The 27,345-nt window shown below is 40.9% G+C and overlaps 2 protein-coding genes across 7 annotated transcripts in view; one reads left to right on the top strand and one right to left on the bottom strand.

The window, feature by feature from the left end:
- rps6ka1 (ribosomal protein S6 kinase a, polypeptide 1) overlaps nucleotides 1-27,345 on the top strand; it is a 209,648-nt gene that overhangs the window by 123,868 nt on the left and 58,435 nt on the right. For all 6 annotated transcript variants that reach the window (XM_072548211.1, XM_072548212.1, XM_072548213.1 and 3 more), the window contains 8 exons: nucleotides 10,213-10,329; nucleotides 11,573-11,654; nucleotides 11,830-11,910; nucleotides 15,547-15,626; nucleotides 18,996-19,102; nucleotides 25,259-25,296; nucleotides 26,559-26,701; nucleotides 27,127-27,197. In XM_072548211.1, coding sequence (XP_072404312.1) covers nucleotides 10,213-10,329; nucleotides 11,573-11,654; nucleotides 11,830-11,910; nucleotides 15,547-15,626; nucleotides 18,996-19,102; nucleotides 25,259-25,296; nucleotides 26,559-26,701; nucleotides 27,127-27,197 — 719 coding nt within the window. The remainder of the gene's footprint in view (nucleotides 1-10,212; nucleotides 10,330-11,572; nucleotides 11,655-11,829; nucleotides 11,911-15,546; nucleotides 15,627-18,995; nucleotides 19,103-25,258; nucleotides 25,297-26,558; nucleotides 26,702-27,126; nucleotides 27,198-27,345) is intronic.
- On the bottom strand, nucleotides 24,337-24,978 carry snapin (SNAP associated protein). Its single transcript, XM_072547846.1, has one exon. It carries the CDS (start codon nucleotides 24,976-24,978, stop codon nucleotides 24,583-24,585), a length of 396 nt encoding a protein of 131 aa, XP_072403947.1. The 3' UTR covers nucleotides 24,337-24,582.

The raw sequence follows: 27,345 nt of genomic DNA on the forward strand, positions 1-27,345 counted from the left end.
TTGTTCTGACCAGGTGGTTTCTTCTGTATTATGTTCAGTTCTGGTAACCAAAATACAAGGAGAAAATACAGTGGTGCAAAGAGGCATCATAAATTTGATTTCCAATATTAGGATTAAATTATTAGGAAAAGTTAGAAAAACCTGGATTTTTGGCCCTTGAAAGGACAAAAATGATGGGAACATTACAATGTCCTATAAGGAGCGAGGTGAAAAATATTTCAACTTAAGGTGCAGTACTTGTATCCAAATTGATCAAAGGTAAACTCAACTTTAATGGCATGAATGTTATCTGAAATGTTCTTCCATCTGGAGTTGGCACTAGGTGCAGGTCTCTGGAATAATTTGAGAGTTAAGAGCCATATAAAAGCCATAATTATGTCTTGTTGTGGATTAATTCCCTCATTTATACTTAACTAAAGTATAAATTGCATTTATGCAATACTTTTAAGATAGGGAAATGTCCCAATGCATTTCAAAAGAATAATAATCAGACAAAAATTGACATTTTAGCTGAAGGAAGAGAAATCAAAAGAGATAATTAAAACTGTGGTGAAAGAAGTAGATTTTAATTAGTGTCATACAGGGGGACCAAGATTTTAAGAGAATTTAAGAGGCGAATTTTAGTACTTAGCTCCTTAACAGCTGAAGATATGCCTGACGGTTTCTGGGTAAAGGAGTTAGGGATGCATAAAAGGTCACAGTTGGAGATTAGCTGTAACAGAGACAGATGGGTAGAAATGAGACAATGCAGGGACTTGAATAAAACAGTGCTCATTTTAGAGTCATAGAGTTATAGAGATGTACAGCATGGAAACACACCCTTTGGTCCAACTTGTCCATGCCGACCATATATCCTAATCCAACCTAGTCCCACCTGCCTGCACCTGGCCCATATCCCTCCAAATGCCTTTTAAATGTTGCAATTGTGCGAGCTTCCACCACTTCCTCCGGCAGCTCATTCCATACACGTACCACCCTCTGTGTGAAAATGTTGCCCCTTAGGTCCCTTTTATATCTTTCCCCTCTCACCCTAAACATATGCCCTCTAGTTCTGAACTCCCCCCACCCCGGGATAAGACTTTGCCTATTTATCCTATCTATGTCCCTCATGATTTTATAAACCTCTATAAGGTCATCCCTCAGCCTCTGATAGGCAACTCCAGGGAAAACAGCCCCAGCTTGTTCAGCCTCTCCCCATAGTTCAAATCCTCCAACCCTGGCAACATCCTTGTAAATCTTTTCTGAACCCTTTCAAGTTTCACAACATCTTTCCTATAGGAAGGAGACCAGAATTGCACGCAATATTCCAACAGTGGCCTAACCAATGTCCTGTACAGCCGCAACATGACCTCCCAACTCCTGTACTCAATACTCTGACCAATAAAGGAAAGCATACCAAATGCCTAAAATTGAAGGTGATGGGGCTGGCAAAAGCCAATGTAGATCAGCAAGCATAATGGTGATTAGAATGTGTTTTAATAAATTGCAGCAGAATCTTTCATAAATCTAAATACATGGGAGGCTGACTAGGAGAGTTTTCGAATAGCTGAGGCCAGAAGTGACAAGAAGATTGGTTCATCCAATACTAGATGTTGAACCAACAGATAGGCAACCCAAAAGTAGTTCAGGAGTTGAAAAGTTGTTTGAAAGGTAAACCCAGAGATCATCAACATGCATGTGCAGGTGATCTAACCGTTAGTGTCTAGTTAATGGCATTGTTACATTTATGGTGCCTATCTGTAAGGTTAAAAAGAAACATGCAGTGACTAGTAATTGTCTGAGCACACATAAAAGTACCTGTAACTCTGAGTGGATGATGAAAGAAATAAGTTACTGAAGTTATTAAATCCTCTCCACAAAAGAAAAGATATGTGTTTTGATTTCAGTCTCTCCACCCAGCTTGGCATCTGTTAGCTGTCATGACTTTGCCAGAGCATAGAGGTAAGGGAAGAATAGGTATGCTACTTTGGGACTTCAGAGTTAACAGTGCAGGGACAAGAGAGGATGTGGCGGGGGATTGCTCTGACTATGACTGGTTACCTTTTGGATGAAAGGACCAAAGCTATGGTAGTTAAATTTGCTGAATACACAAAGATAGATAGGAATGTGAGTTATGAATGGGACATAAGGAATCTACAAAGCGATATAGATAGATTAAGTGAGTTGGCAAGTGGGAAAGTGAGAAATTGTCCATTATGATAGAAAAAATAAAAAAGAAGCAGATTACCTAAATGCTGAGAGGTTGTCAAGCTATGAGATGCAGAGAGACCTGGGTGCATGAATCACAGAAAGTTAATGTGCAAGTACAGGAAATATACAGGAAAGCTAATAGAATATTATGGTTTATTGTGAGGGCATTGGTGAGACCATATCTGGCATATGGGTCACTATACTTATGGAAGGAAGTGTTGAAGATAGCTCAGAGAATGTTTACTAAACATTGTGGGCGGCACGGTGGCACAGTGGTTAGCACTGCTGCCTCACAGCGCCAGAGATCCGGGTTCAATTCCCGCCTCAGGCGACTAACTGTGTGGAGTTTGCACGTTCTCCCCGTGTGTGCGTGGGTTTCCTCCGGGTGCTCCGGTTTCCTCCCACAGTCCAAAGATGTGTAGGTCAGGTGAATTGGCCATGCTAAATTGCCCCTAGTGTTAGGTAAGGGGTAAAGGTAGGGGTATGGGTGGGTTGCGCTTCGGCGGGGCGGTGTGGACTTGTTGGGCCGAAGGGCCTGTTTCCACACTGTAAGTAATCTAATCTAATCTAATCTAATCTAAACTAATACTTGGAATAAGTAGATTGCCTTATGGGAAAAGGCTGGGCAGGCAAAGCCCATGTAATCTATAGTTTAGAAGATCCAGTGAGACCCATTTGAAACATATAAGATCCTGAGGGATCTTGACTGGATGAATGTTGAAATGATCATCAGATAATTTCAAACTAGGGGTCATATTTTAAAAATAGGGATCACCCAATTAGACCAGAGATAATGAAAGTTCTTTTATCCCCTCAAAGGGTTGTGTATCTTTGGAATTCTGAAAGTGGTGGATGCAGAATCTTTAAATATTGTTAAGGCAGAGGTAGATAGATGATTGATTACCCAGGAGATGAAAGATGATTGGGGATATTCAGGAATGGAAGATTGAGGTTAAAATCTGATCAGCCATAATTTTATTGAATGGCAAAGGAAGCCAAAGGGCCAAGGATCTACTTTTATTCATGTTTTCATATGAGCCAAATGAATACATTCCCATTCAGTTCGACAAGAGAGAAAGATATCACAGGTGGATAATTTTTTAATCCATGCCAGAGTATACAGAAAGGTTGTAGGAGTGGTAAATTAAGGATTCTGGTAACCCAAAATGGATGACAGGAAAAATTTCTGGCTGTAACAGGTTGCTCCTTTTTTTGAGGTATTTTAGATATTGGAGGTGATTTCTTTGAATTCCAGGAGCAGTAATTGCTGTTTTATATGCTGTTATAATTGTTTTGGAACTTTGAAAAAAAGGTGGAGAAAGACAAACAAAGGTAGCAAGCACATGGTCTGAAGGGAAAGAGAGAAAGAAACCTACACTGCTTACTGACACAGCAGTGAATCTGCGCAGTCACTGCCTTTGCTGTTTGAATTCATATATCGCTGGGTATCAGAGCGTGTCTAGGAAAACTTAACCAACAGCGAAATTCACAACTGATCTTGGAAGATCCTGTTTAGGAGAGGTCACAGCACAGAAACAGATAAGTAAATAATTTTGATTAGATTAGATTCCGTACAGTGCAGAAGCAGGCCCGTCAGCCCAACAAGTTCACACCGACCCTCCAAAGAGTAACCCACCCAGACCCATTTCCCACTTACTGATGCACCTAACATTATGGGCAATTTAGCATGGCCATTTCACCTGACCTGCACATCTTTGGACTGTGGGAGGAAACCGGAGCAAACCCACACAGACACGGGGAGAATGTGCAAAGTCCTCACAGTCACCCGAGTCTGGAATCGAACCTGGTACCTGGTGCTGTGAGGCAGCAGTGCTAACCACTGAGCCACCATGCCACCTGAAAAGTTTTAAGTGTGGTCTCGCTGTAAATCTACAATAGTGAGTAGAGTGGGTTCTTTCTTGATTATATGTTTTTTATTGGGATCTGTCTCTTGATTAAATTTTTAAAATATAAGCCAAAAATATTAAGTTAACCTGGGACAGTGTTTTGTAGAGCAATAGGACAGTGCTATTTTCTGAGATTATAGATTAGAAGGAGCAAAATGGCCTTTAGTAGACTGATATGCTCTTCTTGTTGGATGTGGGAGTTTCGGGAGATTTCAAGGGTTACTAAGGATTATATCTGCAATAAATTTTATTGGTTGCAAATCCTGTCAGATCAAATGGATCGGTTGGAGCGACAGTTAAGGCAATGAGGAATTTACAAGAGCTGGGGGTGTGATGGATGACAGTTATAGGAAGGGAGAAAAGCTGCAGATACAATCAGGTAGATTTGTTAACTCCAAGAAAGGTAGGACAGGTAGGCGGGTAGTACAGGAGTCTTCTGTGGCTATCCCCATTTCAAATAAGTATGCTGTTTTGGAAAATGTAGGGGATGATGGACTTTCAGGGGAATGGAGCATGAACAGTATTTCAAATTTCTAGTATCAAGACTGGCTCTAATGTAATGAGGGGTACATCAAGTTCCAAGCAATCGATTCTGTTAGGGGACTCTCTAGTCAGGGGCACAGACAGACGTTTCTGTGGCCAGCAGCGAAAAAAACAGAATGGTGTGTTGTCTCCCTGGTGCCAGAATCAAGGATGTCTCAGAGAGGGTGCAGAATGTTCTCAAAGGAGAGAGGGACCAGCAGGAGGTCATTGTACACATTGGTATGAACGACATAGAAAGGGAAAAGGATGAGATTCTGAAGGGAGAATATCGAAAGTTAGGTAGGAATTTTAAAAAGTGGTCCTCGAGGGTAGTAATATCTGGAATACTCCTGGTACTAGGAGCTAGTAAGGGTAGGAATAGGAGGACAGAGCAGATTAATGCGTGGCTGAGGAGCTGGTGTACTGGAGAAGGATTCACATTTTTGGATCATTGGAATCTCTTCTGGGGTAGAAGTGATCTGTACATAAGGATGGATTACACCTGAATTTTCAGGGGACTAATATACTGGCAGGGAGATTTGCTCGGGAGGATTTAAACTAGTAAGGTCGTGGTGGTGGTGGTAGGGGTGGGGGGTAGGGGGAGACCCAGGACATAATAGGAAACAGGTCAATCTGAGATTGGTACAGTTGAGAAAAGAAGTGAGTCAAATGGTCAGGACAGGCAGGAGCAAAGCAGAGACCAAGGTAGGACTGATAAATTAAACTGCATTTATTTCAATGCAAGAGGCCTAACAGGGAAGGCAGATGAACTCAGGGTATGATTAGGAACATTGGACTAGGATATCACAGCAATTACAGAAATGTGGCTTAGGGATGGACAGGACTGGCAACTTAATGTTCCAGGTTACAAATCCTATAAGAAGGATAGAAAGTGAGGCAAGAGAGGAGGGAGAATGCTGTTTTTGATTTGGGATAGCATTACTGCTGTACTTAGGGAGGATATTCCCAGAAATACATCCAAGGAAGTTGTTTGGGTGGAACTAAGAAAGAAGAAAGGGATGATTACCCGATTGGGATTTTATTGTGGACCCTCTAATAGTCAGCGGGAAATTGAGAAGCAAATTTGTAAGGAGATTTCAGTTATCTGTAAGAATAATAGGGTCGTTATGGTAGGGGATTTTAACTTTCCACACATAGACTGGGACTGCCATAGTGTTAAAGGTTTAGATGGAGAGGAATTTCTTAAGTGTGTACAAGAAAATGTTCTGAGTCAGTATGTGGATGTACCTACAAGAGAAGGTGCAAAACCTGACTCACTCTTGGGAAATAAGACAGGGCAAGTGACTGAGTTGTCAGTGGGGGAGCCCTTTGGGACCAGCAACCATAATTCTATTAGTTTTAAAGTAGTGATGGAAAAGGGTAGACCAGATCTAACAGTTGAAGTTCTAAATGGGAGGAAGGTTAAATTTTCAGGACTGATACACTTAATGGTAAGGTCCTAGGGAGTGTTGCTAAACAAAGAGACCTTGAAGTGCAGGTTCATAGGTCCTTGAAAGTGGAGTCGCAGGTAGATAGGATAGTGAAGAAGGCATTTGGTATGCTTTCCTTTATTGGTCAGAATATTGAGTACAGATGTTGGGAGGTCATGTTGCGGATGTACAGGATATTGGTTAGGCCACTGTTGGAATATTGCGTGCAATTCTGGTCTCCTTCCTATCGGAAAGATGTTGTGAAACTTGAAAGGGTTCAGAAAAGAATTACAAGGATGTTGCCAGGATTGGAGGATCTGAGCTACAGGGAGAGGCTGAACAAGCTGGGGCTGTTTTCCCTGGAGTGTCGGAGGCTGAGGGTTGACCTTATAGAGGTTTACAAAATTATGAGGGGCGTGGATAGGATAAATAGGCAAAGTCTTTTCCCTGGGGTCGGGGAGTCCAGAACTAGAGGGCATATGTTTAGGGTGAGAGGGGAAAGATATAAAAGAGACCGAAGGAGCAACATTTTCACACAGAGGGTGGTACGTGTATGGAATGATCTGCCAGAGGAAGTGGTGCAATTGCAACATTTAAGAGGCATTTGGATGGGTATATGAATAGGAAGGGTTTGGAAGGGTATGGACCGGGTGCTGGCAGGTGGGACTAGATTGGGTTGGGATATCTGGTCGGCATGGACGGGTTGGACCGAAGGGTCTTTTTCCATGCTGTACATCTCTATGACTCTAACTTTCAAAAGCTGAATGAGGGCAGATGTTTGCAGACAAATGGACAGCTTGAAAATGGGAAGCCTTCAGACATGAGATAACAAGAGTCCAGGGACAGTATATTCCTGTTAGGGTGAAAGGAAAGACTGGTAAGCATAGGGAATGTTGGATGACAAGAGAAGCTGAGGGTTTAGTTAAGAAAAAGAAGGCAGTATATTTCAGATATAGACAGGTGCGATCGAGTGAGTCCTTAGAAGAGTATAAAGGCAGTAGGACTATACCTAAGAGGGAAATCAGGAGGAAAAAAAAGGGGCAGGAGATAGCTTTGGCAAATTGGATTAAGGAGAATCCAAAGGGTTTTTACAAATATATTAAGGACAAAAGGGTAACTAGGGAACAAATAGGGCGTCTCAAAGATCAGCAAGGCATCCTTTCTGTGGAGCTGCAAGAGTTGGGGATGATAGTAAACAAGTATTTTGCATCAGTGTTTACTGTGGAGAAGGACATGAAAGATATAGAATGTGAGGAAATAGATGGTGACATGTTGAAAAATGTCCATATTACAGAAGTGCAAGTGCTGGATGTCTTGAAATGCATAAAGGTAGATAAATCCCCAGGACCTGATCAGGTGTACCCTAGAACTCTATCGGAAGCTAGGGAAGACATTGCTTGGCCCCTTGTTGAGATATTTGTATCATCGATAGTCACACGTGAGGTTCCAGAAGAGTGGAGGTTAGCTAACGTGATGCCATTATTTAAGAAAGGTGGTAATGACAAGCCAGGGAATTATACACCGGTGAGCCTGACGTCAGTAGTGGGCAAGTTGTTGGAGGGAATCCTGAGGGACAGGACTTAGATTAGATTCCCTACAGTGTGGAAACAAGCCCTTTAGATTCTAAACACTGATCTTTCGAAGAGTAATCCACCCAGACCCATTTCCCTCTGACTAACACATCTAACACAATGGGCAATTTAGCATGGCCAATTCACCTGACCTGCATGACTTTGGACTGTGGGAGGAAACCAACGCAGACAGGGGGAGAATGTGCGGACTTCACACACCTGAGGCTGGAATTGAACCTGGGTCTCTCGTGCTGTGAGGCAGCAGTGCTAACCACTGAGCTACCGTGCCACCCTTTTTTACACATACTTGGAAAGACAAGGACTGATTTGGGATAATCAACATGGCTTTGTGCATGGGAAATCATGTCTCACGAACTTGAAAAAGTAACAAAGGATTGATGAAGGCAGAGCGGTAGATGTGATCTATATGTACTTTAGTAAGGCTTTTGACAAGGTTCCCCATGGGAGATTGGTTAGCAAGGTTAGATTTTATGGAATACAGGGAGAACTAGCTATTTGGATGTAGTACTGACTTAAAGGTAGAAGACAGAGGTTGGTGGTGGAGGGTTCTTTTTCAGACTGGAGGCCTGTGACCAGTGGAATGCCACAAGTATCAGTTCACTACTTGTCATCATTTATATGATTGATTTGGATATGAACATAGGAGGTATAGTTAATAAGTTTGGTGTAGTGGACAGCGAAGAAGGTTACCTCAGATTACAACAGGATCTTGATCCGTTGGGCCAATGGGCTGAGGAGTGGCAGATGAAATTTAATTTAAGTAAATGCGAGGTGCTGCATTTTGAGAAAACAAATCTTAGCAGTACTTACACACTTAATGGTAAGGTGCTAAGGAGCTTTGCTGAACAAAGAGACCTTGGAGTGCAGATTTAAAGCTCCTTGGAAGTGGAGTTGCAGGTCGATAGAATAGTGAAGGCGGTTGGTATGCTTTCCTTTATTGGTCAGAGTATTGAGTACAGGAGTTGGGAGGTCATGTTGCGGCTGTACAGGACATTGGTTAGGCCACTGTTGGAATATTGCATGCAATTCTGGTCTCCTTCCTATCGGAAAGATGTTGTGAAACTTGAAAGGGTTCAGAAAAGATTTACAAGGATGTTGCCAGGGTTGGAGAATTTGAGCTATAGGAAGATGCTGAACAAGCTGGGGCTGTTTTCCCTGGAGCTTCGGACCTTATAGAGGTTTACAAAATTATGAGGGGCATGAATAGGATAAATAGACAAAGTCTTTTCCCTGAAAGCTCCTTGAAAGTAGAGTCGGAGGTAAATAAGATAGTGAAGAAGGTTTTAGCATGCTTTTCTTTATTGATCAGAACATTTGATATCGGAGTTGGGAGGTCATGTTGCAGCTGTACAGGATGTTGGTTAGGCCACTTGTGCAATATCCTATTGTAAAGATGTTGTGAAACTTGAAAGGGTTCAGAAAAGATTTACAAGGATGTTGCCAGGGTTGAAGGATTTGAGCTATAGGGAGAGGTTGAATAGGCTGGGGCTATTTTCCCTGGAACATTGAAGGCTGAGGGGTGACCTCATGGAAGTTTATAAAATCATGAAGTGTATGGATAGGATAATAGACAAGATCTTTTCCCTGGGGTGGAGTAGTCCAGAATTAGAGGGCATAGATTTAGGGTGAGGGGGGAAAGATATAAAAGGGACCTAAGGGGCAACGTTTTCACACAGAGGGTGGTGCATGTATGGAATGAGCTGCCAGAGGAAATGGTGATGGCTGGTACAATTGCAACATTTAAAAGGCACCCAGATGGATATATAAATAGGAAGGGTTTAGAGGGATATGGGCCAAGTGCTGACAAATGGGACTAGATTAGTTTTGGATATCTACTCGACATGGACGAGTTGGACCAAAGGCTCTGTTTCTGTGCTGTACAGCTCTATGACTCTTTGACTGTATGAGTGAAATTGGATAGTACACAGTCACAAAGAAAATCATTTGTGACTTTGATTTTCACATTTCAATACTGTGGCAGGGGAAAAGCCTGATCAGAGAGATTCAGCAAGTTCTGAGAGATGGACGTGTGTTTGAGAAACAACAATATTGCCAGTTATTTTGGAGAGAAAATGGATGTCAGCGATGTGGTGGTGGCTTCAAGATGGAGGACTCAGGGAAATGTCTTTTGAGGAATGGATCAACGAAAATTGCTTTGAAAATGAGTTGTATAGTATTTGGCTTTGAAAAGACATAATCAGGTGTTGACTATCAATCTCTGATGCTTACCATTCTATTAAAAGTTGTTAGTCCTGCACCACTGTATCATTAGAACACATTGATGAGAGTATGCTGTTTAGCTTCTTGATCCTTATTCTCTGTTCAGTGGGATCATTGCTGATCTGCGACCATGTGCATCATTGTGACATATAAAGTTCTAAGATTTAGCTCATGGGCAGCAGAGGCCTCCTAATGTAAGGCTCCTATTGTTGTGAATGTGAATAGAGTGAGTTGATCATATTGAATGGCGGTGCAGGCTCGAAGGGCTGAATGGCCTACTCCTGCATCTATTGTCTATTGTCTATTGAGTTGGGAATATTTGCTTTTTAACAGGCTGATTTTGTATTTCAGGACGAAGGAAATGTAAAAGAGATCAACATCACACATCACGTGAAAGAGGGGTCAGAGAAAGCAGATCCATCTCACTTTGAGTTGTTGAAAGTACTTGGTCAGGGATCCTTTGGAAAGGTCAGTGCATCTTGTGACTTCAGCACCCTAACCTTGAGAAGGAGCTTAGAGATGTCAATGGTGAGAGATTGGAAGGATCAGTGTGGGGGTCATGTTCCCCCTAAGGCACATTGTGGCAGCTGTTGGTGATTATTCTGCTTTTTTCCAGTTAACACCATCTCTAGACCTATCTTTTGGTTTCATCAGGCTACAGATAAATCATCCAGCCCCACGCCCTGCTTTGTTAAAAATTGAAGCATGTGGATTTGGACAGATTTCAATCTTTCAACATTTTAACATCCTACCTGATCAAAACTACTATGATTTCTACATTTTTCAACAGTTGGCATGAAAGAAATATAATTTGTTTGCAGCCAATGTCGATCACATCATAAATGTATTCCCAATTTTGTAAATTTATGAAATCTTAAAATTCTGTAGCCTGGAGCCACATGTAGGCCAGAATATGAAATGTTAATCTTACATGAACTGCACTTAGCAATTTAATATCTTTTCTATTGATTTTTAAAAATCCTGATTGACTTAAAGAGCAAACAGCCTCCTAGATTTGTAATTTGGTTCAAAATGCTTCCTAATTCAATTGTTAAATCCTGAATGTTTCTTGAATGTTTGATAAGTGTGCTATAACGTTACCTGCTCTCTAAAGAGAGCATTGTTGACTGTTTTAGGATACTGTTTTGTCTTATGGCTTTGGTTCTCAACAGCTATCATTTATATTTACAACTCTGTAATGGATGTGAATTATCTCTGGCTGTTTCCCCTGTGAAAATCATTTTGTTTTTCCATAAAATGAGCATTTTTCTAACTCTTGACCTTCTTAATTTTACTGATAACTTGAGGAGCCTTACCAAGGTTTCTACTCTTATATCTCTTGGAGTCATGAGAGTATATAAGCCTTCTTAACACCTCAAAAAACAATCTCTCGTTAAGGAACCTGAGAGAACCCCAATAAGGCCTGTGCGGAATTACTAGTTAATCTCTCAGTGAGTTCCCTTGGTAACAGGTAATAGTCTGCTCTGCTAGAATTCATTACCTGAACCCTCTTTCAAGCAGACTCAGGGATGGATCTGTACACCTGTCTGTCTCGTGCTGGGACTAACCTATGTATGTCCCAAGTAGTAGCTCTGTTTCAGTGCTCAATAATAAATAATATTCCTTTTCACTTGGGCTTCCTGACTTATCATAGAATCCTTGAGTGGTCCAACAGAAGCTATAATTTATAGTTTATATATTGCATTTACAGGTGTTTCTGGTGAGAAAGATCAAAGCACCTGATGCAGGTCAGCTCTATGCTATGAAGGTTCTGAAGAAAGCAACATTGAAAGGTAGGATCTTGCTGAGCACACTAAGGAACATTGATCATCGAAGAATTAGCAGAAGGGCTTATGCAGGTCTTTTGAGGCTGGGGAGAAAGCAATATTAATGTTTCTTGGATTTTGTATTGGGTATCTGCTATGATGTGTTTAGCCTTGTTTCAGTCACAATTTTGCTTTATTTCAGTTCGGGATCGTGTCCGGACTAAATTGGAACGAGACATCTTGGTGGATGTAAATCATCCATTCATAGTGAAGCTGCATTATGGTGAGTTTTGTTTTTAATCTCTTGGTAGGCAACAACAACAAAGTACTGGTATGATTTAGACTGAAAAAGTAATAGGCTGATAAGATCTGGTCAGCTTGTTGCACTAATAATGATTTTTGTATTTGACAAGATTGGACAAGTTCTGCATTAAACAGAGTTAATCTTTGTCACTAGAGGTTCCATTTGATAAGCTGAAGCACTGTTACGGTGATTATATACACATGGGTGGTGTAAAGCTTCATATGATGGCAGGCAGACTTAAGTCAGTTCCAAAATGTCTTTTTAAACCTTTATTTATTTCTCAAGATTCAGTTTGTTTGTTAGAAGTTTGGAACAAATAATCCAGTAAAAGTGGATGCTGGAAATCTGAAGAAGGACAGAAAATGCTGGAAATAATTAGCAACCCTAGTGGCATCTGTGGATAAAGCATTTGTGTTTCAGCATATTTAACTTCCGCTATAGTTGAGAAAAAATATCTAGATTCTAAACAAATGTACATGTAGGGAATGTTAGAAGGGAAGAAAGAACAAAAGTGAAGGTCTATAATTGGTTGGAAGGCAGCAATAATAAATGACAAAAGGGATGGTGGTGCAAGGTGAAAGGAGATAATTCTGTTATCAGTAAATGTACAAAAGATTGGTTTAAAATTGTCAGAAAATGCAAATCATCACTGACAGTTGTCATTCAAAAACATGAAAAATCTAAGAAGTGCAGAGGCAAGCTGAAAAAAAGAGAGGAAAAGGTTATGATCTTAAATTGTTGAACTCAGTGTCGAATCTAAAGAGCTGTAAGTTGCCATGTCAAAACATGAAGTACAAGGGGATGAGGACAGAGGAGTAGTGGGAAGTAAAATTAAAATAGCAAGTGACCAGAAGCTTCAGGTCAGGTGTGTGGATTGAGCAGTGGCAAATCACCAATTTATGTGCAGTTCTTTCAATTTATTATACAATATTCACTACTCATTACGTGATTTCATCTTCATTGGCAAGACCAAATGTAGATTAGGTGACAGTTTTGCAGAACACGTTGTTTAGTTCATAGGTGTAATCTTGAATTTTTGGGATTATTTGTGATTTCAATTCTTTATCTTACTCCCAAGTAGGACAGCCACCTATATTGTTCCAATGAAGCTCAATTTAAGCTTAAATCGCACAACTTCTTCTTTTCTTCAGCTTCTTATTACAATTCTGTGAATGAACCATTGAGTTCAACAATTGCAGAGAAGAGACACTGGCCTTATTTTAGATCAAGTCATCAAGTCATACAATATAGAAAGAGCCCATCAGCCCGTCTGTGATGACCAACAAACACCAAACTGTGCTAATCTGTAGTTGGGCCATGGCCTACTATGCCCAGGCAATTTAAGTCTTATCCAGTTGCTAGCTAAATGTTGTGAGAATACTGCCTCACCACCCTCTTAAGCAGCATGTTCCACAATTTTATGACCCTCTGGGTGAAAACATTTTTCCTCAGATCCTCTCTAAACCACTTCCTCATCACCTTAAATGTATGCTCACTGGTCTTAGACAAGTCAGGCTTGGAAAAAAAATTCTCATGATGTATCCTATCTATGCCAAGGGACCTATCATTCATTGTGTAAATCCTTCCCTTATTAGACCTCCCAAAATGGGCCACCTCACACTTATCAGGATTAAATTTCATCTGCCATTGCTCTTCTCAATTTACGAGCTAATCAATATCAGACTGCAGCCTCAGGCTATCTTCCTCGCTATTAATATTCATGTCGTCTGCAGACTTACCAATTATACCTTTTACATTCACATCTAAATCATTAATGTACATTATCATCAGCAAGGGTTCCAATGAAACACCACTGGTAACAAGCTTCCAATCACAAACATTTCACCATTACCTTTTGTCTCCTATTTGCAAGACAGTTTTGGATCCAGATGCCAGCTTGCCTTGGATCCCATGGGGTCTTACCTTTTCGACCAGCCTTCTATTTGGGATCTAGTTAAACGAAACACATCAACTGCACTACCCTTGTCAATATATTTAGCCATCTTTTCAAAAAGCTCAACTAAATTAGTCAGATAGGATCTCCCTGCATCAAATCCATGCTATTCCTGTTCAATCCTTGCCTTTCCAAGTATTGATTAATCTTATCCTTCAGAATTTTATTCCAATAATTTCCTTACCACTAGCATCAGATTAACTGGTCTGTAATTATCTGAACTGGCCCTGCTGCCCTTGAACAAAGGAACAATTAGCTATCCTCCAGTCATCTGACATTTTACCCATGATCAGCAATATATTAACTATCTCTGCTAGTGCTCCAGGAAGCTCCTGCATTGCCATTTATAGCAGCCTGAGATTCATCTCATCAGGCCCTGGGGAGTTATGCACCTTTGTGCTTGATAAAATATCCAATACTACCACCTCCTTATTAATTTTGACATGCTCTAGAACCTCACCATCCCGACTGAAATCTCCAGCTACGATGTCTTTCTCCTTTGTGAATATATTCAATTCAGACCTCACCCATATCCTCTGGCTCCACAAACATTTTGCTCCTTTGGTCTCTAATCAGCCCCACCCTTTCCCTGGTAATTCTCTTACTATTAACATACTTCTAAAATGCCTTGTGGTTTTCTTTAATCCTATCTCTGAAGATATTTTATAGTCCCTCTTTGTCCTCTCATTTATTTTCTAAGCACCCCCTTGCACTGTCTTTTCAGCCAAAGGACCTTTCTTCTTTTATGCTCTGTATCATAGAGTCATAGAGTCCGAAAACTGCACAGCATGGAAACAGACCCTTGAGTCCAACTTGTCCACACTGATCAGAATCCTAAATTCAAACTCCCTTTTCTTTTTTTGTGTTCTTTTTCTGTGTGACTTCCTATTATTTATTGTGGTGGTAGCTGATAGTCGAGATTCTACATTTGATATTGACACCATTTCTAGACACACATTTCTTTCTTTACTGGATCCAATTTTGATCTTTTGCATTGCACGTTTTGCTAAACATCATTCCTTTTGCAATTTCTTCTCTCCTTCCTTCAATGCTATCATAGACCTTTCTTGTTTGTGCTTTACTGCTTCCCTTTTTCTGCTTAAAATTGTATTTGCTTAAAGTTTATTACATCTTGGAATCTTTTCCAGTTCTGATGCCATGCTTTTGGCCTGTAGGATTAACTTTGTTTCTGTTGCGACAGATGCTATTAAACCTGTTCTTTATTTTGAACTATTATACATGGCATATAGGTGTATACTAATCAATTTAGTAGATATAACAGTCATTTAAAAAAAAAAATTCCCATATGTGACTAGCTGTTAACATTCATTGGAGCATTACTAAACTATTCAAACTTTGTCACATATTTGTATCTTACTTGGGCTGTGCTAGTGTCTAGTAGGAAAATGTCAAGCTGAGAATGGTTAATGCTAACACTGGATATCTCAAATGGTAGTGTGATGGGTAGTTTGACATCATCATTAGAACTACTATTTCCTCATTTCACTTTTGACTGGAACCATTGCATCTGTATGCTGCTTTTGATTAATTGTACTTTTAAAGTGTTGTCACATGTTTCAAAGTCAAGCCTGCATGACTTGTTCATTATTGCTGAATTAGTTTCAGGAGATGATGTGCATGTCTTTTGTTTTATTTGGCAGCTTTTCAGACTGAAGGAAAACTGTACCTTATCTTGGACTTCCTTAGAGGAGGTGATCTTTTCACCCGACTATCTAAAGAGGTCTGCTTCATCTTCCTCTGTCTCTGGTGTGTGATAAACTGTACAGTTAATAGCAATGCAGTGAATTTTGTGTACAGGTGATTTGAAGTGCACAGGGAAAATACGGTTGAGAGTATGGTTTGCTCTGTATTGGTGAGATCTCACCACATTACCCCTTATTTGTAAGACCATAAAATGTAAGAGCAGAATTAGACCATTCATCCCACCGATTCTGCTCCACTATTTGATCATGGCTGATATGTTTCTCAATCCCACTCAATACCATTCTTCTCCCTGTAACTCTTGATCCCCTTACCAATCAAGAAACTATATGTCTCTGTTTTAAATACACTCAACTACTTAGCTTCCACAGCCTTCTGCCGCAATGAATTCCACAGATTCACCCACCCTCTGGTTGATGGAATTCATTCTCATCTCTGTTCTAAACTGTTGCTCCTTGACTCTGAGGCTGTGCCCTCGGGTCCTAGTCTCTCCTGCTTGTGGAATCATCTTCTCCACATCCAGTATATCCAAGTCTCTCAGTATTCTGTAAGTTTCAATGAGAACCCCCCCTCATCCTTCTAAACTCCACAGAGTGCAGACTTAGAGTCCTCAGCTCCTCCTCATGTGACAAGCCCTTTGTCCCTGGGATCTTGTAAACCTCCTCTGCACCCTTTTCAGTGCCAGCACATCCTTTCTTAAATTTGTAGCTCAAAACTCCTCACAGTATTCCAAATGTGGTCTAACCAGAGCGTTATTTTGTTCAGCTGTACATCTCTGCTATTGTATTCTAGCCCTCTTGAAATGAAGAATAACACTGCATTTGTCTTCTTAACTGCCAACCAAACCTGTATATTAGCATAAAGAGAATACTGAACTAAGACCCCCAAGTCCCTTTGTCCATCAGATTTCTGAAACCTTTACCTATTTAGAAATAGTGTATGCCTCTAACCTCACACTTTCCCACATGGTATTCTATCTGCCACTTCTTTGCCCACTCCCCTGGCCTGTCCAAGTCCTTATGCAGCCTCCCTGCTACCTCACACTATCTGCCCTTCCACCTATGTTTATTTCATCTGCAAACCTGGCGACAATGACCTCAGTTCCTTCATCCAGCTTATTAATGCATAATGTGAATAATTGTGATCCCAACACGGATCCCTGTGGAACCCCACTAAGCTGCCATCCTGACAAAGATCTCTTTATCACTACTCTCTGCCTTCTGCTACACTGCCAGTCATTTATCCATACTTTGCCCCAACGCCATGGGCTCTTATCGTAATTAGCAGCCTACTGTGTGGCACCTTGTCAAAAGCCTTCTGGAAATCCAAATAGGTCATATCCTCTGGTTCTCCTTTGCCTAACTTGCTCATTACCTCCTCAAAGAATTTGAACAGATTTGACAAACATATTCTCCCTTTGATGAAGCTGTGCTGACTTAGTCCTATTTTACGATGCACTTCCAAGTACTATGCAATCTTACCCTTAATTAACTCTCAAATCTTACTAACGACCAAGGTCAGGCTAACCGGTCTATAGTTTCCTGTCTTCTGTTTTCTCCCGTTCTTAAACAGGGGTGTTAGATTAGCCTTTTTCCAGTCCATCCAGACCTTCCCTTACTCCAGTGATTCCTGAAAGATCACCACCAATGCCTCTACCATCTCCTCAGTTATCTCCTTCAGAACTAGGGTATAGTCCATCTGATCCAAGTGATTTATCCACCTTCAGACCTTTCAGCTTCCTCACGACCCTCTCTTTAATGATGGCCATTACACTCATCTTGCTTCCTGACTCCCATGAAGTTCTGGGAGTGCCTTCCACTGTGAAAACTGATGAAAAGTACCTATTCAGTTCTCTGCCATTTCTTTGTTTCCCATTACTACTTCTCTGGCCTCATTTTCCAGCAGTCCAATGTCCATTGTTGCCTCTCTATATCTATATGTATATATCTATATATATGCGTCTTTATTTATATTTTTTAAAAAGTCTTGCAATCTTTGTTTATGTTATGAGCAAGCTTACCCTCAAATTTCATCTTATCCCCCCTTTATTGCTTTTTTAGTTAACCTCTGCTGGTTTCTAAAGACTTCCCACTAATCTTCATCACATTGTATGCTTTTTCTTTTGCTTTTATGATGTCCCTGACTTCCCTCGTCTGCCATGGTTGCCTTATCCCTCCCACAGTATGTTTCTTCCTCCATGAGATAATCTCTGCTGTGCCTTCCCAATTATTCCCAGAAACTCCTGATATTGTTACTTCATTGTCTTCTCTGCTAGGGCTCCCCTTCCAATCAACTCTGGCTAGTTCCTTTTTTATGTCTTTGCAATTACCTTTACTCAGTTGTAATACTGTTATATCAGATTTCAGCTTTCCACTGTAAAGCTGCAGGATGAATTCAATAAACTTGTAATCTGATCCTAGGGTTTCCTTCACCTTAAACTCTCTATCGAGTCTGACTCATTATACATCACCATATCCAGAAATGCCTGTTCCCCAGTGGGTCTGGCTACAAACTGCTTCAAAATTATTCATAGACATTCCACAAATTCCTTTTCTTGAGATCCATTGACCAGCCTTATTTTTCCAATGCACCTGCATATTGAAGTCACCCTTTTCTATCACTGATTCGTTTTCTTCCCCATATCCTGGCTACTGGTAGGAAGCCTGTACATCCTGATTTATTTTCTTCTCCACATCCTGACTACTCTGAGGAATCCTGTACGTAAGTCCCATCAGGTTTTTTTTGCCTTTGTGGTTTCTCAACTCTACCCATACAGTTTTTACTGTTTCCAACTCTGACACTTCTTGCTATCAATTTAATTTAATTTCTTACTAAAAAGGTAACTTCACCCCTCTGCACATCTGCCTGACCTTTTGATAGGATGTGTATCCAGCCATGATCCCCTTATAGCCATGACTCTGTGATATGCACAACTTCATACCTGCCAATTTTAATGGATGCTATAAGCTCATTTAACTCCCAAACTTTGATCATTTAACTTGTTTTGTATACTGTGTGCTTTTAATTAGAATACCTTCAGTCCTGCATTGACTGTGCCCCCTTTTATGTTCAGTTGGAGCACTAAGTACCGAGGGCACTTTTTATTGCCTTTTATGCTAATTAAAACATGTTTTTTTTCTAAATTGAATTTTAACATTGGATTGAACTCTGGAACTTGGATTAATTCTTAGTTAACTGGGAAAAAAAGAAAAAAAAATACCATAGGTTTCTTGAGTGCAGAAATAAAGAAAGCATTATGTCTGGATATCTCAGTTTCCAAAAAAGGCTGTGTTGTGACATTGAGCTTACCTCATTCACCAATTCTCAAAAGATCATTGATGAAATGACCAGAATTTTAATTCTGTCCATTTTACTCTCTTTCTCTAAGGTAATGTTCACAGAAGAGGATGTTAAGATATATTTGGCAGAGTTGGCTTTAGCCTTGGACCATCTTCACAGTTTTGGAATCATCTACAGAGACCTGAAACCAGAAAAGTAGGTGGTAGATGATTAGACTGTTGCACTAGTGCTGCACACTTGGGGTATGGAAGCTTAGATTAAATTTGAAAAATATACTGTAAGAAATCTGCTGAATGTGATTGTGTTCAAAAACACTCATCTTGCTCATCCTCTAGTCAAGTAAATGTAAAGAGTAACTGAAGAACCCAGAATAAGTGCAAATGGGAGGTGATGGCTGAGTGGTATTATTTTCAGACTGTTAATCCAGAGACTTAGATTACATTTTGGGGACCTGGATTCAAATTCCACCATGGCAGATGGTCGAATTAGAATTCATTAAAAATCTGGAATTAAGAATCTAATGATGACCATTAATCAATTGCTGATTGTCGGAAAAACCCAACTGGTTCACTAATGTGCTTTTGGGGAGGAAACTGCCATCCTTACCTGGTCTGGCCTACATGTGACTCCAGACTCACAGCAATGTGGTTGACTCTTTACTGCAGTCTTGGATATAAATGCTGCATAGCCAGCAACACCCTCATCCCGTGAATGAATTAAGAAAAAATTGAGCCCATGATTATTGAACAGAGAACAATTGACACCTGTCAGTGTATAACCTGTTCTCTATTCTCAGTTTTGTAGATCACGGTTGTCACCTGGAAGGTTTGAGTTTTTGGGAGAGGCTGAATAGGCTGGGGCTGTTTTCCCATATTTGGAGGCTAAGGGGTAACCTTATAGAGGATTATAAAATCATGGGGGACATGGATACAGTGAATAGCCAAGGTCTTTTTTTCTACAGTGGGGGAGTCCAAAACTAGAGGGCACAGGTTGAAGTTGAGAGGGGAAAGATTTAAAAAAGACATGGACAGTAACTTTTTCAAGCAGAGGGTAGAACGAGTTGTCAGAGGAAGTGGTGGAGACAGGTACAATAACAACATTTAAAAGGCATCTGGATAGGTTTATTAATAAGAAGGGTTTAGAGAGATATGGGCCAACTACTGCTAAATGGGACTAGGACAGATTGGGATGACTGATCAACATGGATGAATTGGACCGAAGAGTCTATTTCCACTGTATGATTCTGTGAATCTAAGATTTAGCATGGGCAACAGCAGCTCATCTCTAACATAGAATCCATATTGCAAGTTTTAATTTGATGCACATTTTCAAATTATTTGGTAGAAGGTTGCTTTCTTTTTGTCATTTGATTTAGTGAATTTAAGTGCTTCACAGTGACTTCCCTGAAAAGACCAACCAAAAATGGTCATTCTGGCCAAGGTAAAATGAGTAAATATACTGTGGGGTTGCGAGCTGCCATTTGGTAGATGGATGGGTTGTGTGTTAGATTTCTTGGTGCTTTCAGGGTTCAGAGATGGGTTTGGAAATTAAGGTATTTATTGATTAAATGGGATGGAGACTGGGGAGGCCGTCGCACTCCTTGATAAGGCATTCATTCATCTTCTAGACCATGAGGGAATTTCAAGTTATGTTTTGACACATGCCATGACTTCATCTGGTCATTCAGTGTCTCCTACCTTGTTAGTAGGTGCATGCAGTGTGAAACTCCCCCTGACAAAGTGTTAAAATCATCTTTCAGTTCTAATTACAGCATCAGCATTTCAAGTATGCCCCTTGAAATAACTCTACAGGGACTGGTATCCCGTCACTTTCATTTACATGTGAGAGTCCTTGACACTGATTCAGCTCCCCTTGAGCCAGCTCTCAGAGTGAACAGGATGTCTGAAACTCCTATTTATATCTGTCAGCCAGGGCTTCCTGTTTGAACCAGATTAACAGGTCCAATCAGGGAACTCATATTCTCTGACGCCCACCTTGCTAACCTCGTTACAATCACTACATCCCTGCCCTTCTGAATCTGAGGACAAATGCCAGTTGTTTTTGTAGCACCTTCTGGGGTGTTTTAGCACCGGGTCAGGTTCCTTCAACTCTGTCTCTGATACAGGTGTGTGCAACGCATGGTAACTTGTCTCTTGTGCCCAGAGTGTCTCAGAAGAAATTCATTCTCTTCTTCAGGCAGCAACATTTGCAGTGTCCATCTCAGATTCCGAGGTATCTTTAACACTTGACAGAGAGGGAGAATCTACAGGTTCTGCAGCAGTTAGAAAGGCTGTTGATAAGCCAGGCATGTTTTACTCCGCCACTGTTTGCAAGTTTGCAGCTTTCTCATGGTCCACGACCGTTGCACCTACCTGAACTTTATATGTCTCTGGACCTGACCTGATGTCAGCCTGTGGTCCACGCAGGGCTCTTTCCATAGTTTTTACACCAGATTCCATTCCCTGAAGTAAACTGTCTCTCTCACTTAGCAGAGACTTGTGTCTGGCATTGGCCTTCCTGATGCTGTTTCACCCTCCTTCCTGATCCAGGAAGATCAGATGTAACTTAGTGCGGAGTCTTCTCCTCATTAGCAACTCTGCTGGAGCTATCCCTGTAGTTGCATGAGGAGTGGTCCTATAATCAAATAGGAACCAGGACAGTTTGGTATCTAGTGAAGCAGTAGACTGTTTCTTTAAGCTTGTCTTCAAAGTTTGGACTTCTGTTTCTAACAGACCATTAGATAATGGATGGTACAGAACTGTCCTTATATCGTTGAATACCATTCAACTTTAAGAAATCCTCAAATTCCCTCCTGGTAAATGATGACCAACACTTCCAGGTATCTGTGTATTGCAAAGAATGCGTGCACCTTATCTATCATTGTCTCTGTGTTTAATGAATGAATTCTATGCATATCCAGCCACTTTGAATGAGCATCCACAATGACTAAGAACGTTGAGCCCATGAAAGGACGTGCATAGTCAACATGTAACTGAGTCCAGGGTTTATCCGGCTATTCCCAAGGATATGTGTGCGTTGCTAGTGGTACTTTTTATCCTTATTGGCACTCCATGCACTGCCCCGCCAATGTGTCTGTGTCTGCTTCCAATCCTGGCAGATATACATAACTTCTTGCCAGCATCTTAGTTTGAAACCCCTGGATGGCTTGTTGGAGTTCAGCCAGGATCTGGCAGCGATCTTTTGCTCAGGACAATCACTCTTGTTCCCCATAATAATATGCTGTCCTTTCCTGTAATTGGTATCTCCCGGTCCAAAAAAGTTTCAATTCTGGTTGCGATAGCCCTTTGGTTTCCCCCATCATCACCAGTTGTTTCAGTTTTACCAGGACCAGATCTTTCTGTGTCCAAAGTCTGATATTGTCAGCTGTGACTGGAAATGTTGTCCAGAAAATTGAAAATCATTCCAGTGGCAGTACTACTCTAGGTGTATCTGCCAGCAGGATGTAGCTCAATGCATCTGTATTTGCTACTTGGCCTTCCAGATAGAGTTCCAAAATGTAATGCATGTAATTGGTGTTAGAGCCCACCAAAGGATTCATCTGAAGCTATGGATGACACTGCCTTATCCTTTTTAAGTAGACCTAGAAGGGGTTTGTTGTCTTATTATTAGTAAGTGGTGCCCATAAAGGTATTGGTGGAAATTCCTGACTCCACATATGACCACCAAACCTTCCTTCTCTATCCGGATGTATTTACACTCTGCATTAGCTGAAGTCCTGGATTTATATGGCATTGTGCATTCCTCTCCTTTGGGCCATTTATGAGCTAATAGTACCCTGATGCCATATGGGGAGGCATGACATGTCAGTACCAGATCTTCCTTGGGATCATAATGTGCCAACAGTTTAAAGGATAATAGCTATTTCTTCACTTCCCTGAAGGCTTTGGTTTGGCTTTGTGACCATTTCTAAGGCTGACCCTTTTTTAAGAATTGATGCAAAGATGCCAGGAGGAAGCTAGGTTTTGTATGAACTTTCTGTAATAATTAACCAGCTCAAGTAAAGACCTAAGCTCTGGTACAGACATGGGCACCTTTGATCCTTCTCACTTTGTCTTCCTGCAGGTGCATCCAGGTCTTGTCAACTCTATAGACCAAGTAGGTCACTTGGACTGCCTGGAACACAGATTTTTCCCTTCTAAGGCAAATGTCTGCCTGGGAAAACATCCAAGGACTATGTACTAGTTCTCTAATTGCTCCTTATATGTCTTCCATATTATTAGCTCATCTTCTAGATAAGTGGCAACCTGTGGTAGACCTTGCAAAATGTTCTCCATTGTCCCCTGAAAAATTGCACAGGCAGGTGATACCCCAAATGGCAGTCTCGTGTATTGGTACAAACCCTATGGGTATTAACTATTAACATACTTCTGGGTATCCTCATCTAACTGCAACTGCAAGTACGCATGGCTCATGTCTGGCTTTGTGAAGGACAGTCCCCCTGCCAGTTTTGCATATAAATGCTCTTTGTGAGGGATTGGGAATTTCTCCAGCTGCAGAAACTGTCTTACCGTTCATTTGAAATCCCCACAAAGGTGATACTGACCTGTCAGGCTTCAAAACCAATACAATTAGTGCTGTCCATTCTGCAAACTGGACTGGTTTTGTTGAGGCAATCTAAGTGAATCTTTCTTGACCAATTTCGCCCCATCAGGTGTGGGCCCGAGACTTTTACTATAATTAGTGGAAACTGAACCAGCTTCTTCTTAAAAAAGATCAGAACCAAAGTTGTACCCTTAATCTGTAAAGGTTCCTGGTTTATGTTTTCAGTCTAGGCAAGGTCTTGCACAAATCTTAGAGTTGGACGCAAGAGCGAATTTTGTTAAAGACTGGTTCTGTGATCACTGAAATGACCATTCCGACATCTATCTCCATTCGAACCATGTAACCATTTAACTCGAAGTTTATTTTGATTGGTTCTGATTTGGATGTTGCTAAGCAATTTAATTGTTCCAAACTAGGTGCAGATGTGCACTCTCCTGGATGTTGGCCTATGAGTTCTCTTACCCAATTTAGATCTACTGGTACTCCTTTGCTGACTTGAGTCCATATACTGGCAGCAACTGCAATGGCTTGCTGGTTCAGATCATGAAGAACATTTTTAACTGTTTGGCTGAAGCTTGTCTTTGTTTTGGGGTTCTGCTGTAGGCTAACCTAGAATCCCTCAGTTCAGGCTATGCAATTGCATTCACTCAAGTGGTGAACCACAAGCTCAGTCAGCCTGGCAAAGGTGTCCACTTCTATTGGAATACCCTGCATTCACGTGCTTCACTTGCCACATTTTCCATTGATAAAACCAGTTGTAATGCTTGTTTGAAGTCCAGCTGGGCATGCTTTTGCATGGTTACGTCAGTAATTCAACTCTTGTTGCCACTGAAGTAACTCCATAGGGCCCGGTATCCCATCACCCATTTTTGACCTCAGATGAAGTTTATTATGGTTGTACCAAATGAGGCCTCTGTGATCGATAACTGAGATTAGGAACTGTACACTATTGTGATAGGTTTGAACCTTTACCCACTTCCACTCCAAATAAGCTATCAATTAAATCTTGGTTTGTGTGCTTCAAGCATCACAGCTGAGTGAATCGACATACAGGTCAATGCATCTTCACTAATGGTAGCAGTTGTGGTCATTTGGATTTTCACAAGCTGTCTTCATTTGCTTGGAGAACCAGGAATTAGTAATCCAGACTCCAGCACGGCTTTACAACGAGCTGTTTCCTTTGTGACATTGTGGTTTAACCGCCTCAGTCGTTCCTGGGCATTCTGTAAGATGTTGTTCACAAGCACCACTCTCCGCCGGGCATTCAGCAACTTTTTAACATATGGGTCCAGGTCAAGTGACACTTTCTGGTCTTCATTAATCCTATACAATTCTGCTGAGAGATTGTCGATTTGTTCCCGAAGAACTAGGTGACTCTCCCTCACTCCCTGAACCTGATGATCCACCTCCTTCACGGCGGGTCTCAGCAGCTCCAGGAGGCCTCCCGACAGGAGGTTTCTCCCCGACACAGAACCACTATTACCCACCTCGGGCATGGGCATCGCCATCGCCCACAATGCCCGCCGGGCTACACTCCTGGTCTTATCTGTCAGCCAGGCCTCCCTGTTTGGTTATTCTATGAGGTCCTTCTGGCTGACCTCATTACAATCACTACACCCCTGACTACCCACATCAAGATTCTCTGCTGTCTTGAAGGTCACTGGAAATGAAGTGGCACTGATTCCCTAAACTATATCCTTCATATAAAAATTATCATTTTCTGCAACATTAGACTGCTTCAGTGATATTATCTTTTCCCTAACTCTTAACTTTATTTCCCTTTCTCAGTATTCTACTGGATGAAGAAGGGCACATTAAGTTAACTGGTGAGTGACAAAAAAAAACAAGATACCCAATGATTTATCACTCAAACTGCTAGAAGTAGATTGCTAATTCTCCACCAAGTGTTGCAAACACTACATTTTCTAACTTTGTTTTCAACTTTCTCTTGCTGTATTACACAGAGTTCTACAGTATCTTTATTCGGCAAACACCTAACCTGTGTGTCATGTGCTTTCTGTCTTCATGCTGTACAACAGACTTTTGTCTTTTGGATGAGGCTTTAAACCAATGCCCTATTTGCGTTCTCAAATTGAAATGAATGATTCTCACGGCACTATTTTATAAAAGAGCAATGGAGCTTTCACCCGAATGCTCTTCCATCAAGCTCCTCCTTCAGCACTTTCCACATTTGTCACCTCTACCCCCTGGAATACAAGGGCAACAAATGCATGAGAACACCATCCCCTGCAGGTTTCCATCCAAGCCACACACCATTCTGGCTTGAAAATATATCACCATTCCAAAAGGCATATAAAATAGGAGCAGGAATGGGGCTTTTGAGCCTGCTCTGCTATTCAGTGTGATCATTGCTAATGATTCAAATCAGTACTCTGTTCCCACATTCTACCCATGCCATTTAGCCCTAAAAATTATATCTAACTCCTTGAAAACATTCAATGTTTTGACCTCAACCTCTTTCTGTAGAAGAGCCTTTCACATTTCTTCACTGTTGCAAAATCTCAAAACTTCCTTCCTAATTGTACTGTGGGTGTCTCTAAACCCTAAGGACTTGCACAATTCAAGAAGGCAGCTCCCCACCACCTTCTTCAGTGTATTTAAGGATAGATAATAGTTTCTTGTCAGGAACCCTTCCATCCCACAGGTGAATATAAAAACAAAATTTCCCTCACAGCCATGCCTCCCTTATTTGTGCAATATTCAGCCCTTTACAATGTGTCATAGTCTTTGGTTCTCTGATTCTGAACTGTAATCTGTTTACCTCCTTCTCAGCACCACTCTCGAACTCCTTCATTGCTTTTCCTTTAAAAGAAAGTTGTTCTTTTCTATTGTTGGTTGTGATTTGTTTTTAAATTAAAGCTGATTAGTAGTGACGGTGTTGAAGTGAATCAGTGTTGAAGTGAATCAGTGTTGAAGTGAATCAGTGTTGAAGTGAATCAGTGTTGAAGTGAATCAGTGTTGAAGTGAATCAGTGTTGAAGTGAATCAGTGTTGAAGTGAATCAGTGTTGAAGTGAACTGTTGGCTGGAGTAGTTGTGATTACATTTGGTTGTACTACTTTTTTTAAGACTTTGGATTGAGCAAGGAAGCTGTTGACCATGAGAAGAAGGCCTATTCATTTTGTGGAACTGTTGAGTATATGGCTCCTGAGGTGGTTAATCGACGTGGCCATACACTTAGTGCTGACTGGTGGTCTTATGGTGTTTTAATGGTATGTATGTTTATTTAGTGCCATTGCTTACTGCTGTGTAATTTTACACTCTCAGCCCTCCCCGCTTTCCTTAAATTATATTCCAATCTAATATCTACAAGTCACAAGGACACTTTAACTAAATGGTGTTGAAGTTTGTCTTTGGCAACTTAGTACATCACTCAAATATTACCAGGAGACCTGTGACATAAGGTGAAATTGAGAAAGTAGCATCTCAAATCCATTTCTATCACTTGAATTCCACTAGTGCTTAATGCAATTCCCAAGTTTCCAAACTTGGTTTCTTTTGGTGAACATGAAGGCTGCTCAATATTTATACATGTTGTTTTTGTGAAGCGTGTACTCTCTTTTTTGTTATGTGGAGTTTAATGTTTAACTTCTGATCTTGTTTGAAATGTTTCTGTTTGTCCCCTGTTTCTTGGCAGTTTGAGATGTTGACTGGTTCCCTGCCATTCCAAGGGAAGGATAGAAAAGAGACGATGACACTCATTTTAAAGTAAGACGATTGTCTGCATTAATGTTGGTGGTATGGCTGTAATTTAGCTTGCTGCTGTTACGTGTTCTACAATGTTGAATGTTAAATTGTTAAGGTAGATCGAGTGAGGAAAGAACTAATCTGTTAATAAGAAATATTCTCTTCATTC

Source organism: Chiloscyllium punctatum, chromosome 27 (genome assembly GCF_047496795.1).
Source record: "Chiloscyllium punctatum isolate Juve2018m chromosome 27, sChiPun1.3, whole genome shotgun sequence".
Taxonomy (NCBI): Eukaryota; Metazoa; Chordata; class Chondrichthyes; order Orectolobiformes; family Hemiscylliidae; genus Chiloscyllium; species Chiloscyllium punctatum.